Source organism: Periplaneta americana, chromosome 9 (genome assembly GCF_040183065.1).
Source record: "Periplaneta americana isolate PAMFEO1 chromosome 9, P.americana_PAMFEO1_priV1, whole genome shotgun sequence".
In the NCBI taxonomy this organism is placed as follows: Eukaryota; Metazoa; Arthropoda; class Insecta; order Blattodea; family Blattidae; genus Periplaneta; species Periplaneta americana.
The window spans coordinates 104,728,044-104,743,988 of record NC_091125.1 but is presented as its reverse complement, the minus strand read 5'-3'; the positions used below and the strand labels follow the sequence as shown (position 1 = coordinate 104,743,988).

The 15,945-nt window shown below is 35.1% G+C and overlaps 2 protein-coding genes across 4 annotated transcripts in view; one reads left to right on the top strand and one right to left on the bottom strand.

Moving 5' to 3' along the window:
- The window catches only part of Bap111 (Brahma associated protein 111kD), a 643,372-nt gene that overhangs the window by 9,422 nt on the left and 618,005 nt on the right, over positions 1–15,945 (top strand). The window lies entirely within an intron of this gene.
- LOC138706343 (nose resistant to fluoxetine protein 6-like) overlaps positions 1–15,945 on the bottom strand; it is a 62,004-nt gene that overhangs the window by 31,358 nt on the left and 14,701 nt on the right. The window contains exons 2-5 of the mRNA XM_069835513.1: positions 15,096–15,199; positions 10,580–10,758; positions 3,329–3,495; positions 158–228 (exon numbers count right to left, since the gene is read on the bottom strand). Coding sequence (XP_069691614.1) covers positions 158–228; positions 3,329–3,495; positions 10,580–10,758; positions 15,096–15,199 — 521 coding nt within the window. The remainder of the gene's footprint in view (positions 1–157; positions 229–3,328; positions 3,496–10,579; positions 10,759–15,095; positions 15,200–15,945) is intronic.

Sequence of the window (15,945 nt, the reverse complement as noted above, 5' to 3'; positions counted from 1 at the left end):
GTATCCACATCTCGTCGTCATTTCTTCACCTCCTAATGTTACTGTTCTTTCCTTACTATCACTCCCTCCTTGCCATTGTCACTCTTTCATCTTTGCGCTCTACATTGTTAGTACTGAAGTTTGATAAATATATATTATTTTTAAGTTAGAGCCATACCTGAATCTTTCATAATACAGTCGTAAGTAGTACTCAGAAAGCACGTTAGTCCTAGAATGAAAAATACTGATCTGAAACAGGAAATGAAATATTTTATTTATTTGTAATATGTATTACGGAATTAATTATGTAGCCTAATAAATACTTGTGTGATATATCTGATACCTACTCCGCGCCTTAGGGAAAATGTGTCATATCAGTGGTTAATATAGGCCTATAATTTTAAGTGGATAATATAACAATATAATTCATTCCCTACATCTAATTTACTATGGCGATCTCCTTTGTTCCTTCAATACTGTCTCTTTCGAATACGTCATGTACATTTCTTTGCATTCTCACTGGAAAGTGTGCCACTTTGAAGCTGGAAACTTGTAATAATTATTATAAAATTATAAATGATGATAACGATAAATAATTATAACTGTAGTGGTAATAATAATAATATAATAATAATAATAATAATAATAATAATAATAATAATAATAATAATAATAATCCATTGAAGCAAACTATAATATACTAAGAGAACAAAAGTAAAGAACGGTTTTGAGCCACAGAGGCAAACAATTATTAACTGTTGTACCTCACAGAAGCAAATGTGAAATGAGAGATATCCGTCTGTATTTGAGTAATTACAAGCTTGTATTAACTTTCTGTAGGTATGCATATATTGTGTACGCGTCTGTTTCGAAGCAAAACTGAGTAACGTTATTTTTAGATATATCGCAACCCCCCCCCCCCATGGATTATAATAAACTCTTCCAAGAAAGTTATGTAGGACTCTACTTATGATTAGGACTGGCTGGACTGGTCACACTTTCATTTTGTCGGATATAATATAAGCATTTCCATTGCAACTGAAGTCGAATGTTTTTTAATTAGTGCATGTAGGTCAAATGTAGACGTTACAGATCAAAATAAGCGAAGTGTAGTATGTTCATTAATATATTTAACCGGAATAGGGTGTCGAACCCTTTCGGCGCACTGAAAAACTTTGATTATATTTGAAGATAGTATTTGGTAAAGTTCAGTTCTTCTAGGTCCAATATTAGATCTGCATATTACAGCCCATGTTTTTTCTTGGTTATTTAACGACGCTGTATTAGCTACTGTGTTATTTAGCGTTGATGGAATTGGTGATTCTTCTTCTTCTTATTCTTCGGCACTACGGCCCTTGTAGTCTAGCCTGGGCCTCCTTTAGGATTTTGTTCCACTCCTGCCTAACCACAGCCTTCTGCCCCCATCTTCTCACTCTAGAGTCCTTAGATCATCCTCTACTCCATCCAACCATCTTAGTTTCTGTCTGCCAATATTGCGTCTACCTTCAGGTTTTGACTTTAAAATCTTTTTGGGTATCATGCTATCATCCATCCTGATTACATGTCCCAACCATTCTAATCTACGGGTTTTAATTTCAGCTTTAATATCTGGAGATCTATATTGAGCTTTCAGCTCTGTATTATATCTGGTTCTCCAGTGACTATTTGGAATTGGAGATAGTGAGATGGTATTTGGCGAGATGAGGCCGAGAATTCGAGTAAATTACCTGACATTCGTTATAAGTTTGGGAAAACCTCGGAAAAAACCAAACCAGCTAATCAGCTCAATCGGGAATCGAACCCACGTCCTAGCGCAACTCCGGATCAGCAGGCAAACGCGATACTGCCTGAGCTACGCTGATGGTTAGTTGTTTTGTTGTCTGAAATTATATTACTTGGTAAAGATTGTTATAATATTTAAGTGGTATATACAGGATGGAAGTGATGTAACTGGGCAGATTGAAGGGGGAAATGGAATACATTAAAAGAAATGAAAATCCTATTATGCGTTTGTAATTAAGTGTATGGTTAATTAAAAAAATGAGCTGAAAGTCTGCGTTGTTCGGCAACAGCGCATCGCCAACTCATATTATATGAATAGCCTACGCACGCCCAGCGTTGCGTCCATTGGTCACTGCACCGATGCGTGTTAATCTTTTTGTTTAATTTTGAAGAAAACTTTCCATTTTATTTAAAAACAGTAACGGGATAAATCATTCCCTACCATTTTCTCTAATGATCTGAGTAAAATTCAGAATCGAATGGAAAGAAAGCACTTGTCGAGTAAACTAGTGCTAACATTTAGGGGAAAATGATTTTTTCTGAGAAAAGTATTCATTTGGGACTAATATATTAGCATTATTTGTTGCACTCTATCCAAGAAATATATCATAAACATTTGCGAAGTTTTATTATTACTTCCTTTGTGTATAGAAGCAAAACTGCCTGGACAAATTTTTTGAAGTAGTGTGATCAAAATAAGCATAGTTTAAGTAATCTTAAAAATGACCTTACTGCTATTGTTTTTCATTATTATGTATTTTAATGACCAGTAGCCACCACTAAAAGAACATAAATATCATTGTTATATTAATTTTATGATACATTAGAGGCAGTGTCTTTTGAACCTTATGTGCTTGAAGATGATGATTTTGCAATATAAACAGTGAAGTCTATTTCGTCCTCCACTGGTATATTTTGTTTTTCCCTATCTTTTCATAACTAGAAATTCAACGATTTAAATCCGGCTATCTCTGAGTCCAGGACGAACATATCCAATTAGGCGGCATATACAGTAACTTTCTTGGGACGCATATAAACTGATGGTGACTTAACAAAATATGCTTGTTTTGATGTCTTGTACAACCAACAAAATTTTGTTTATATTCACTTTGTATCACAATAATAAATTGTTTCTTACTTTATGTGTATCTGCTTGTGGCGCCAACTTATATGGGCCCATGGGGTCCGAGCCCATCCAATAGTTTGTCATGTTGTTATTATTATTATTATTATTATTATTATTATTATTATTATTATTATTATTATTATCATCATTATTTTTAAGATTTATTTATTTTAACTTATACCTCGTGTTTGAGCACACCCAATGTTTTTAAAAAATTTGTGCCACTATCATTTCCTCTCTTTTGTTTTATCTTTTTTGTGTCCATTTATGTATTCATGGCAACCAAGCTCATTAGAGCCGTAAAAGTGACAAATAATTTATAGCCTATGTTTAGTTTGATAAGATAAAGGTATAAGTACTTGTGCACTGAGAAATAATGGCACTAACTTTACAGTTAATGTAGTAAACTATTAATTGTATAGAAATGTGAAGTTACCCTACATGGCAATCCAGTCGATGGTTTCAAGTGGTCTGGAACTGTTTTTAGTGTGGCAGAGTAGAGGATCCACAATAAAATTATTGCTCATCCGTGACAGCAAATACTGCAGATCTTGAGGAGAACAGCTTGACGGTATGCAAGCGGACCAAAATATTGGTACTGTCCCAAGCTAGGAAATGCAATAATGTAGAAATGTAGAATGAAAATCGTGTGCTTAATATCTACTAGAACAGGGATACAGAACTGGCGAGAGAGGGGTGGAAAGCATGGGGAAAGCGTTGGTTCCCCGTCCACAGTCTACAAGCGTTGAATGACATGTGTGTCCCGTACGCAATCACATAAGACAGACACTGAATACAAATCCCCTCCCCTACCAAGTCAATGACGCGAGGATGGAAGGAAGGGGTGAGTGACGTATTCGATGAGTGACGCAACGCCACAATTGGCGCCCAGTTCTGCAAGCCTGTACTAGAACAAAACATGTAAAGTATGTAAAAATATGATAGTTCAGCAAAATACACATTTATTTTATGGCAGTTAATGACAGATTTTTGTTAAGAAAACTTTTAATTTTTAACTTCATAGAAGTGATCTAGTTCTTGACACACAAGAATGTAGAGTCGGCCTGGGTGACACAGTCGGTAGAGTGCTGGCCTTCTGTGCTCGAGGTTGCGGGTTCGATCCCGGACCAGGTCTATTGCATTTAAGTGTGCTTAAATGCGACAGGCTCATGTCACTAGATTTACTGGCAAGTAAAAGAACTCCTGCGGGAATAAATTCCGGCACACCGACGAAGCTGATATAACTTCGGCATTTGCGAGCGTCGTTAAATAAAACATAATTTACAATTTTTTTGAAGAATGTAGTCTTTTTAGGGTTGTCTACAGTCATAGTGCCAACGATCACATTTGTCACATGTCCTATGGAATCCGTTGTACGAGTATCTACTGAGATCCACATATTGCTATCGTTAATGTTTTCTCTGATGTCACTAATGCCTTTATCGTAACATTCCTGTACGTAATATTTCCGCAAAGTTGAGGGACCTGAGATTGAACTTTGCGTATATTTAAGAGCGCTCTTTTGTTTCTTTGTGATTAATTGCTGTGTAACACTATATGTTCGTTTGCATGAAATGGAAGTTTTTTCAAAGTTTACAAATAACACTATCCTGACTAATAAACTCCAGATGGTCACCATATCTTGACATAACATTATCCACTTTACTTGAGAGACTGCCTGTTTGTTTCTGCATTTTGAAATACACTTTGTAACTGAATCGTACTCGAACCCTGTTTGTACTGAAGACTTTTGTTGTGCTTGTACTAATAGCGATGGTTCGTTTCCTTTGTCTGTAAACACTGATAGGTAACGTGTACAGTGTGTCTCGGAAACTGAACTAGATGGTGAGCAAGGATCGAAGCCAGAAATGCGTTGGCATGTTTGTCACGGTCTTAGTGATTTGTTTTCCCAGAAAAGGTAAATAGCTTTCTCTTTTTGTCATTATCGTAAAGCTCTACCTAAAATTCTTAAATATTATATTAAGTACAGTACAACCTTGATTATCCATGAACGGTTAATAAGAATATATTTCGTATCAATTAAATCTACTGTATCTGGTGCTTTTTAAGAGACTTTATATGTATGTTACTTTTTCTGCATTTAAACAGTTTTTCTTTTTGATATCCATTATAGGCTAAGCTTACCAATTATACTGAGAAATGTTTGAGCAAGGACGTGGAAGTTGAATTTTTTTAATGGCTAAAAGATGGAGAAATTATTTATCTAAACTTGACATAGAAACGAACTAAAGTTACACATAGGATATCCATCGAAATTACGCGATCGTGGTGGGTAGTATTCGGAAATTATAATTGAGCCATGTGAATTATTAATGTACACTGCTTAGAAATCGTGTTTTTTAAGACTGATAATTATAAACATTACTCGTATTTTCAACTTACAAGTTTTATAGTAATTTTAAATGAAAATAATACGAACATTATATTTCATACATTTTATTTTATAATGGCACAACAACCAATATATCGTCGTTGATTTTATGAAACCTCGTATTTAACAGTACATAGCATAATTTTTCGGGAGAAAGAAAAAAATCAGTAATATCAATAAGCCTACACTGATGTCATTGATGTCAATCATATTCACCAACGTTCTCTACCTAATTATCTATTATTATTATTATTATTATTATTATTATTATACAGACCTATTGATATTTAATTATTTTCTCTTCCTCGTGAAAGAATTATGCTATGTACTATCATATAGGAGGTTTAATGAAATCAACGGTGATATACAAAAAGATAGTCAATGAATGGTAATCCTTAGGTTGAAGAAACTTTGAGTTCATAATATCGTTACATATAATCACTGGCGATATTCGCTCAACGTCCAGCGCCGTCAAGAATTCGGAGTTTCACATAAGCTTCCCTTTAAAAGCCAAGAAGAGTCTTAAAAAACGACTGAATATGAGAAATTTGTATTTGAATCTGTTCAGAATAGAATTTTTAATATAACTCAGTGTTGTAAACTATAATCTAGTCTAGTAAAGAACATACAGTAGTTATACCGGGACATCTATTTTACGTTAATTTTTATTTTACCTAAATTTTTTAATGTACTGTATTTTATTCTCATCTCTTCTACTAGTGAACTTCCATTCGTCCTCCACACAGAATCAAGGCCGCATATGCAGTCAGGCGTCTTATAGTCGTAGTAAACAGTGCTGAGTGAGTATAGTAAGTTTCAGAAATAAGATAGCGTTATCCAGTGAAGAAAGAGCATTCATTATTGAAACATATTTTCGCACAGGCAGGTAGCATGGCTGAGTAAATTTATCTGTGTGTCTGTGTGGATCGAACAGAAGTGAAGATTGAATTTACAGTACGTACGGTACTCTTTTTAGGGTAGATACAGCTTTATTTGGACAAGGGTTTCTGTACAGTTTCCAGGTACGAAGGACGAAGCTGGAAATTGGAATTACAATATAGTGGAATGTGAATAACAGTTTGCTTTATGTTTTCCTGATAGTCATTATGGAATATATTCGTAGGAATGTCATTAACCTTGTAGGTAAATTTAGAAATGCAGTATGTTCTGTAAGAAAGAAAAGTGTCAACGTCCAACAAAGGTGAAGATGCTGTTGAAGATACTGGAGAAAGGATGCAGTGAAATCCTAGTAAGTCAGCCACGAAACTAGCTGCAGAAATTGGAATTTCTTACGGAAGTGCTCACACAATTCTCAGAAAGAAATTAGGAATGTTTCAATACCTAATAGGCCTAAGCATAGTTCACGATCTTCGACATTGACTTCACGGTGAGACTTCAGTACCGTCATTGGTCTCAACAACACATAACAGAATTTGTTAAAACATCCTTGGAACCAATGAAAATTGGGAGTCTGGGCTGCCAAGTCAAGGATCGTAGGACCAATATAGCCTACTTCGATGAAACAGCAAATGTAACGGTGTACTAAAAACAAATTTTGGAAAAAAAAAAAAAAAAAAGAGGTCCATGATGATGAATTTCAAGATGGATATTCCAACGAGATGTTGCTACTACACATAGTGCAGGTAATATACTGTAATAGACTTCTTGGAAGAATTTTATGACTACAGGTTAATAAGCGCAGGATTATGGTCCCTAGTTCGCTGGTGTAAGTCCTTCGGATTATTTCTTGTAGGGTTACTGTAAACAGGTGTATTTTGTTAATCATACACCACTAGAAGAACTAGAGAATCACATTAAAGAAACAATACGTTAAATTTAAGAGAATATGCTTAAAATATTTTCGATAATATGCACAAATGAATTGAAGTTTTCATTTGAAATGAACGGATAGAGTTTTGAACAATTTGTTTAAATATCCAGATTATGATTATTCAATTTAAATGCAATCTCTATATCAGGCATGTCAATTGATGCCCACAGGAGCAAGCGCGCGCTTTAGAGCCCAGGAGAGCCTGAGCACTTTACCGCGGAAAGGAAAGAGACAGACGAAAGAGGTGGTATATGCCGCTTGGTCGAGCTATATTCAGGGATGGCCAGCATTGATTCAATAGATAAACGGAAGAGAACTATTAAAACTGTATCCATGTTAATTTTTAGATTTGCCTGAGAAGTATAAGTGCATTATAAGAATGTAAGTTTTAATTTTAATGCTCATTTTTCACAAGTTTGATTTTTTTATTCAAAAGAAATATTTTTTCAACTTTTCGTAAAGAAAAGTGAAATTTTCAGGTATAGGCCTATTTATTTAGTAGCCTTACAGAATGTTTTCGTAAATCTAATATACCGTATATACGTATTACTGAAGATAGTGTATTGACAATTTTGAAAATATTCGCATGGAAATTGTTTGTAAGGAAATTAATTAACAAAGCAACTACTGTTACATCATAAGCAAAAGATACGTACCCATGTGTTGTAAATATGTCAGCTCTATAGTTTCAGCAGATTTCGAGAAAATAATTTAATATTCTGATGATAGGAAGTTGCTCACAATTATCACCTTAAGAGCATAATGCGATAAGAATTTTGTTATGTAATATTAGTTACACTTAAAATGGATACAGTACCTAGGTAACTTTGCTTTGTACTGTAATATTGTTTTGATTAGTTTATTGATTACTTTTGTAAGGCTAAAGATACCATCAATATAAATTCCAACTTATCATGTCATACTCAATCTCTTTCTTTGGGATATCACTTTCTTTATGAATGATGTGTTTCATCCACTTAATACAGTATAATATTATACTACTGGAATATAAGTGAATATTCCTCCTTAACTCTCTATTATGTTATTAAGATTTAAAACAAAAGTGCAATATTAAGAAATCAGTGTTAGTACTTTTGTTTTACAGACAATATAGATAATATTAAACAGAAAGAAGCCATATGAAAATAACGACATAAAATTTCACATTCCGTTTGAAGTTTGTGCACCACTGTTTTCTTAATCCAACAGGTTGCTTATTCATATACACAACCCTTCCTCTTTCCATACTTAGCGCTTGCTGCCCGCACACGACGTCAAGGTCAGAAAAATGCGCTTGCTTTGACATCACTGCTCTATATTGTATGCTATTGTGCTGTAGTTAGTAGGCCTATATTGTACACTGCATAATAAATACGTCCGCTTTGATAGTTCAGTTCGTGATTAAAAACATTTATTCTTAATACAATACTGTAAAAGTAAGAGTAAATCCATGGCGCTACAGCTCATGAAGAGCCAAGATCGACCAGCCGGCTGCTGGCCTCACGTTTACATGCCGAAGCAGAGGTGGACGATCATCCAATCAGTATGGAGGTATCGTGTGGTTAGCACGATGATTTCCCCAGCCGTTATAGCTGGTTTGCGAAAACGGATTTTCACTACCTATCGTAGCTCCCCAAGTGCATCACGATCCTGGGTAGGCACCGGTCCCATACACTGGCTGAAATTGCATTAGAAAATTTCTTCCCCCATGAGGACTCGAACCAGCGCGCATTTCGTAACGTGAGTCCTAGGCAAGATACCTTAGACCGCGACTCCACGGCGCAGGACATATAATACTGTATTTTGATAAAATACATAAAATCCTACGAAATTGATGAAACTCAGAACCGTAATATTTTCTTGTTTACATAAATGTACGCACTATACTTTTCTCTTATAATAATTTGTTTTTATTTTGCAATTGTATTATCAAACGCCGGCCATGAAAAGGGGTTACAGTGTTTCTGGGTTCCTAGCGGTTAACCCTAAGGTAGGTCTATAGCCAGGTTAATGTTAAAAATGCCAGTAAAAATAAATTAATGCTCCCGTACTTAATTTATCTGTAACAAAATATTTTGCGGAAATAAATCTGAATTTTCTACCAGAACACAAAGTTGTTTCCACTAGGTAGATTTGTAGCCATGATTTTATCAACAGTAATCTCACTAGACGTTTAGATTTATCTAGAGATAATCAAAACTCGAGTGGGATTTAATTGACTATTACACGATTAGAAGAAAGTATATAAAAATTAGAAGTAACGAAGTACTCCAATACAATAAAATATTAATTGACTTACGAAAATATAAGTGTCTTCAAATATAATATTGTACCATCTCAACATTACAAATATTACGCTAGATGCATGCTAGATGGCAGTAGTGAGCAATGCCTTCTCGTCGAGAAGTTCTCGATCTATTATACACGATGGCAATGTTACTAGTCAAGAAGGCTTTGTTGATTCAGTTTCATTTTTATTAAAATTCAACATTCCACTTCAATTATCTGAATCTCAGTAATCAACGTCACTTGACAGATGATTTTCAATAAATCTTAATATTAAACAATCTCTGATACGTGACTATCCATAATATCATATAGCAGAAGCTATAACATAACCTAACTAATATACACAAGTGTTAGAAAAGTTTTAATTAACGACGATGACATAAAAAATAAACATGACTAATTTTAAAAGGAATAATTATTGAATGTACAATTTTCAAATTTGAATGTGGTTGGTGGTTCAATTGATGTTATATTGAACGTGTGCGTAATAGAAGTGGAACTCGTTGATTTAGGCCTACATGGTGTATTCAACTTATTCAGGATTTCCGAATGAATAATTTTAAAAGGAATAATTATTGAATGTACAATTTTCAAATTTGAATGTGGTTGGTGGTTCAATTGATGTTATATTGGACGTGTGCGTAATAGAAGTGGAACTCGTTGATTTAGGCCTACATGGTGTATTCAACTTATTCAGGATTTCCGAATGGTGCTCTTCATTTATTTGTAAATCGGATTTCAGAAGATGCATAGGTATGATCAGTGATTTTCATTAATTCTTGTTCTTGAATGCCAATGCGAGTCATATTTGAAACTGCTGTGCATCGACTGGAGTGGTTTGTAATTTTATATATATATATATTTTTTTTTTTGACGTCCAGACCAGCGCAGTTTCAAATGTTGGCAAACAAAGAAACCAATGCTAGGAACGCGATAAAATTAAACAAATGCTAGGGACGCAATAAAATTGTGCGATAAGCAGCCATGATTGGTTGAAATACGTCCTTTCGTACCGTTTTATTGGTCAAAAGTAGTATGACGTAATAAGAGTGTAATAGTCATTATAACTACAGAATTTTCATTTAGAATAATTAGTCGTTTTGGTGTAGATAGAATTAACATATTTTAACATAATATTCACTTTAACATTTCAAATAAGACTGACTTATTGGTTACTTACATTTTTGACCAGATCTGTTAATGACGGCGATTCATATTTGTAAATTGTTACACAATGTTGTCCAACGAATGAGCCCCATTCCTCTTCAACCTCTATTTCTAAGCATTCGTCAAAATTTCCCAGTTCAAATACATTTCCTTCTAGAAATCCTGATTGTATTTTTGATGTGGCGTCTATCACTGAAAAAGAAAAACACATTTACTTTTAAATTAAGTCCGCTGAGTTAGCTCTTTGGTAGCACATTTGCCTCCAGATTAGCCGGTCCGGGTTCGATTCCCGGCGGAGTCAGAAATTTTTATGAAAAATTCCTACCTCGGGACTAGGAGAGGTGGCGGTGCACAACTTCTAATCACTAAATTGTGCACCAATATGCTCTGGGTTAAATCTCAAATCTCTCCGTAGTACATATGAAGAGAAGGCGTATGTCACTGTTGATAGTAATTCGTCGTGGGGACGTTAAGTCTAGCAGTCCCCTTGGTGCTATTCGACAGAAGTAGGCTACGTGCCGGCACCGGTTTCCCCTTCTACCTTCCTCATCTTCATCCTTACCCATTCCCTACACGAAACTTACACGAATATTTACACATACACTTACACTAATACACGACATAACTCTTCACAGATACACATCATGTACAGTAGTGACAAAAAAAAAACGGACCGACTCTTGTAGCTGATTTCAGAGCCTTGTTCACTCCAGAGCACGTTAGACTGGTAATTAAGGGCCGTATTCATAGACATTTTTAGCGCGGGCTTCCAGTGGATGATCAGCGTTTTTCGTATTCATAAACCAGTGTTAGCGATAGGATATGATTTGAATTCTGTACTAGTAACTAGTGGATAGCCGGGGCTAGCTTAGTACGCTCGTAGCGCGTGCTGCGAAATGTCTATGAATAGCACCCTAAGACTTTCGTGGTTCGAATCCTGCCTGGGAAGGAAACTTTTTTTTGTACCTTATTCAAATTTATTCCCAATACTTTTCGATTGCTGGTAAAATTCATGTTCGGGGAATAATAAGTTAATTAAGTAGTAAAATATTTTCTGCAATCGAAAAAGTATTGGGAATAAATTTGAATAAGGAACAAAAAAAAAGTTTCCTTCCCAGGCAGGATTAGAACCACGAAAGTCTTAGTACCAGTCCGTCGTGCTCTTGGGTGAACAAGGCTCTGAAATCAGCTACAAGGGTCGGTCCGGTTTTTTTGCCACTACTGTACCTACAGCGTAGTCTGCAGGAACGTGAATGACGCAAGTGAAGTGGGTAGACATTAGATACACACATACTTTTAAATTAACTTATTCAGATGCCACACTTCATACTTGATTAACATAGACGCGGCGAGAAAGTTTTTTAGTAATTAATAAATACTCTGTGAAATTCATTCCAAAGATACAATATCAGAATCTTTTCATCACTTAATAATATTTTCAGCGTTATTTCGAAATATTTATGGTTGATTAAGCTATTTGAAATTACATTGTACAGTTGTCGTTTCATATCATTTAATTTCGTAATGCTTATAAATTAAATTATACATTTTCTGATCATAATTTATTAATTGGATACATAAAATTTAATTGCACATATTTTTTTTTAATTTTCTACGGAATCTCAAAATTCTGGGACTACCATATTACAGAAGAAGTAGGATTTTTTGCATCACCATTCATTGCCCTAACTTCATTGTAATATCGTATGTATCCACCATTTTGTTCTTGTACAAGTAGCAGTCTCCATTCAATGCCGTATACAGGAGCTGTGAATTCTTGTCCTGGAATATCTGCGGTGGAGTCCTTCAACTTATAAAAAAAAAAATGGTTTATTTAACTACGCTGGCAACTGCCGAGGTTATATCAGCGTCGCCGGTGTGCCGGAATTTTGTCCCGCAGGAATTCTTTTACATGCCACTAAATCCAGTGACATGAGCCTGTCGGATTTAAGCACACTTAAATGCCATCGACCTGGGCGGGATCGAACCCCGCAACCTCGGGCACTGAAGGCCAGCGCTATACCAACTGTGCCAATCAGGGCGATATTCAACTTATCATTTGTCGTGGGTTTTTCCTTCAGATAATTCCACAACCAAATAATCTTCTGAGTTAATGTCTAGCGATGTTGCAGGCCAAGTTATAGGAAAGTGCCTACGACCGCCAGGACATTCAGAAATAAAAAGGTCGTTGTTATAGTGATGTAAAAATTTCCATTTCTTACGTAATACACCAGTGCCAGAATTTTTAAGATTGTAGAGAATGAAGAAAATGTACCAATTGAAGTTACCTCTTACTTTTGAAAATCTCTTTTTAATTAGTTTCAAGTTTCCTCTGTACTTGAGAGGCGGAAATGCTATTTCTACAGTGTTTCTCATTTGCAACCGGCCGCGGCCGGTACCTGAAAGCCAGATTTGTATAATACATTAGTTACTGGAGGTACGTTAACAGAAAGCCACAATTTAAGTCACACAAGTATTTGTGTGCACTCATAGTTGAGTTCTGGCGTCTTGTCAGCTCATTTGAGTCGTGTGGATACAAAGGAAAAATTGTGACGGTGTCGTGTATAGTTCCTGGGGTAGCTCAGTCGGAAGAGCGTTCGCGCGCTAAGCGAAGGGTCCCGGGATATATACCCGGCCCCGGAACAATTTTTCCTTGAAATTATTCAATATGTATCTTTGTTCTGGCAATAAAGTATTATTATTATTATTATTATTATTATTATTATTATTATTATTATTATTATTATTATTATTATTATTATTATTATTATTATTATTATAAGAGCAAAATGTAAATGTGTTCAGTGAGAGTTAAACAATTACAATTTAGTGTTGAATAAGATAATAATTTAGATTGAACGAATGATTAACATAATGAAGAAAAATTGGTACCGTATATTAAAAATAAAAATACATTCTGCAAAAAGTAATATTTGAAGAAAGATCATATACTACAGACGAAAAGGAGTATTTTTTGACAATCGGCTTTTGAAAATAGTCGATGTCTGTCAGCCCCTTCATACTATGTACACTTGAATACGCTATTTTTACTATTTACGTTGTCATAAAGAATGTAGGCTTACATTGATCAAACATACTTGCATTATTATACACTATTTACAAAATAAATAGGCTGTAGTATTAAGAAATAAAATATCTTGCTTTGCAATAGAACAGCATTGTACATAATAGTGTATATAGTCGTAATGTTTGATAAATGTAGGCCTACATTCATCATGATAGTGTAAATGGTAGAAATTACGTATTCCTGTGTACACAATATAAATAATTTAAATTGTAAATATTAGTGTAACTTTTAAAATGGTCCACATTTTGCTCTGCCCAACTTGACCAAACAAGAGTCCTGTGCACAGTCAGTCAAATACTTCGCTTGCTAGATGCTCACGCCGTTCACTTAAAATCTCCAGTAATACTTAATCTTGTAGCCTCGTGGTACAAAGTACGGACCCTGTACATTAGTACATGTGTACAATCAGGCAGACAGATAGGAGATATGGTCCAGTGGGATGGTGTTATAGTCTAAAATGCGGACCTAGATATTTAAAGCGAAAGTGACTTGATCGTCCGCAGACTCCAAATTCCCTGTCTCAAAATGTTCAGTACAGCATCCTCTATTTTCTGTTTAATTTTTGCACGATTTTGCTGAATCACCCTGTATAATAATTAATATTCGATTTATTGAAAAAAAAAAAATTAGTCTTAAAGGAGATATGAAACAGCACTATATAATGAACAGTGCAGTAAATTGAAGATAGATCTAAAAAAAGTTATTAACTTGTTTATAAAATTTCAAAGAAAAGTAAAGTGAAGGAGATCTATTCTGAGGACAGCTCTAAATGCAATATTATAATCGCAATATTAATAAAATCTGCTGAGAGTAGGGGTTCGAACCAGGTTTCTTTCCCGAGCTGCCTGTAACTGTTAATGATCTCATGTCGAATTATCCCCTCCAACTGCGCACCTGGATCTTTACATCAGATAGACAAAATATAGGCCTATAAAAAGTAGTTGTCCATACGTACGAAAACTTAATTTGAATGCTGCATTAAGAAACAATGTCAAGTACTTGGATAGATCAGTTACCATCCTTTTTTTTAGTTTTTAAGATGTTTTTATTAAAATACCAGGTCTCTTGGACCCTTGCCTTTTACAAAAATATGATTATACAAATTGAAATGTAAATAGGTTATGTTAAAGAAAATTTATTACTAAGACCGCCAAAGACTACCATCCTCTCTGTTTACACTGTCACATGACATGCGAGATGATGATGTACACTCGACACGGCTTTTCAGCTGAGTGAAAACTGGGGGTACTTAATATTTTGATAACCTTTCATTCAAACGTTGGTGTGTAGGCAGCTAACTATTATTGCATTTATCTATCTGGTGTAGAAATATAACAATATTCACTCTTTAAAGGGAAGTTTCGGCATGTGCACCTTAACAGTTCCCTTGTGAGACACGAATTGGTGGAAAAAGTAACAGATTAAATTGAGCTAAACTTACTTTTGAAAGGCCATTTGGCACCAGTGATGATCTCCTTGGCCGAATTGAAGGTGTGATTCAGACATTGCGAAGAGATCTCGTTGGTTGGGAGAGGTTTTAAATTTCTGTAAAATAAAAAAAAAAAGTTCAAATTATTTACATGTCTATTTTAAAATCTGTTTTAGGTCTTACTTACTTAGTTACTGGCTTTTAAGGAACCCGAAGGTTCATTGCCGCCCCCACATAAGCCCGCCATCGGTCCCTATCCTGTGCAAGATTAATCCAGTCTCTATCATCATATCCCACCTCCCTCAAATCCATTTTAATATTATACTCCCATCTACGTCTCGGCCTCCCCAAAGGTCTTTTTTTTCCTCCGATCTCCCAACTAACACTCTATATGCATTTCTGGATTCGCCCATACGTGCTACATGCCCTGTCCATCTCAAACGTCTGAATTTAATGTTCCTAATTATGTCAGGTGAAGAATACAATGCGTGCAGTTCTGCGTTGTGTAACTTTCTCCATTCTCCTGTAACTTCATCCCGCTTAGCACCAAATATTTTCCTAAGCACCTTATTCTCAAACACCCTTAACCTATGTTCCTCTCTCAGAGTGAGAGTCCAAGTTTCACAACCATACAGAAGAACCGGTAATATAACTGTTTTATAAATTCTAACTTTCAGATTTTTTGACAGCAGACTAGATGATAAAAGCTTCTCAACCGAATAATAACACGCATTTCCCGTATTTATTCTGCGTTTAATTTCCTCCCGAGTGTCATTTATATTTGTTACTGTTGCTCCAAGATATTTGAATTTTTCCACCTCTTCGAAGGATAAATCTCCAATTTTTATATTTCCATTTCGTA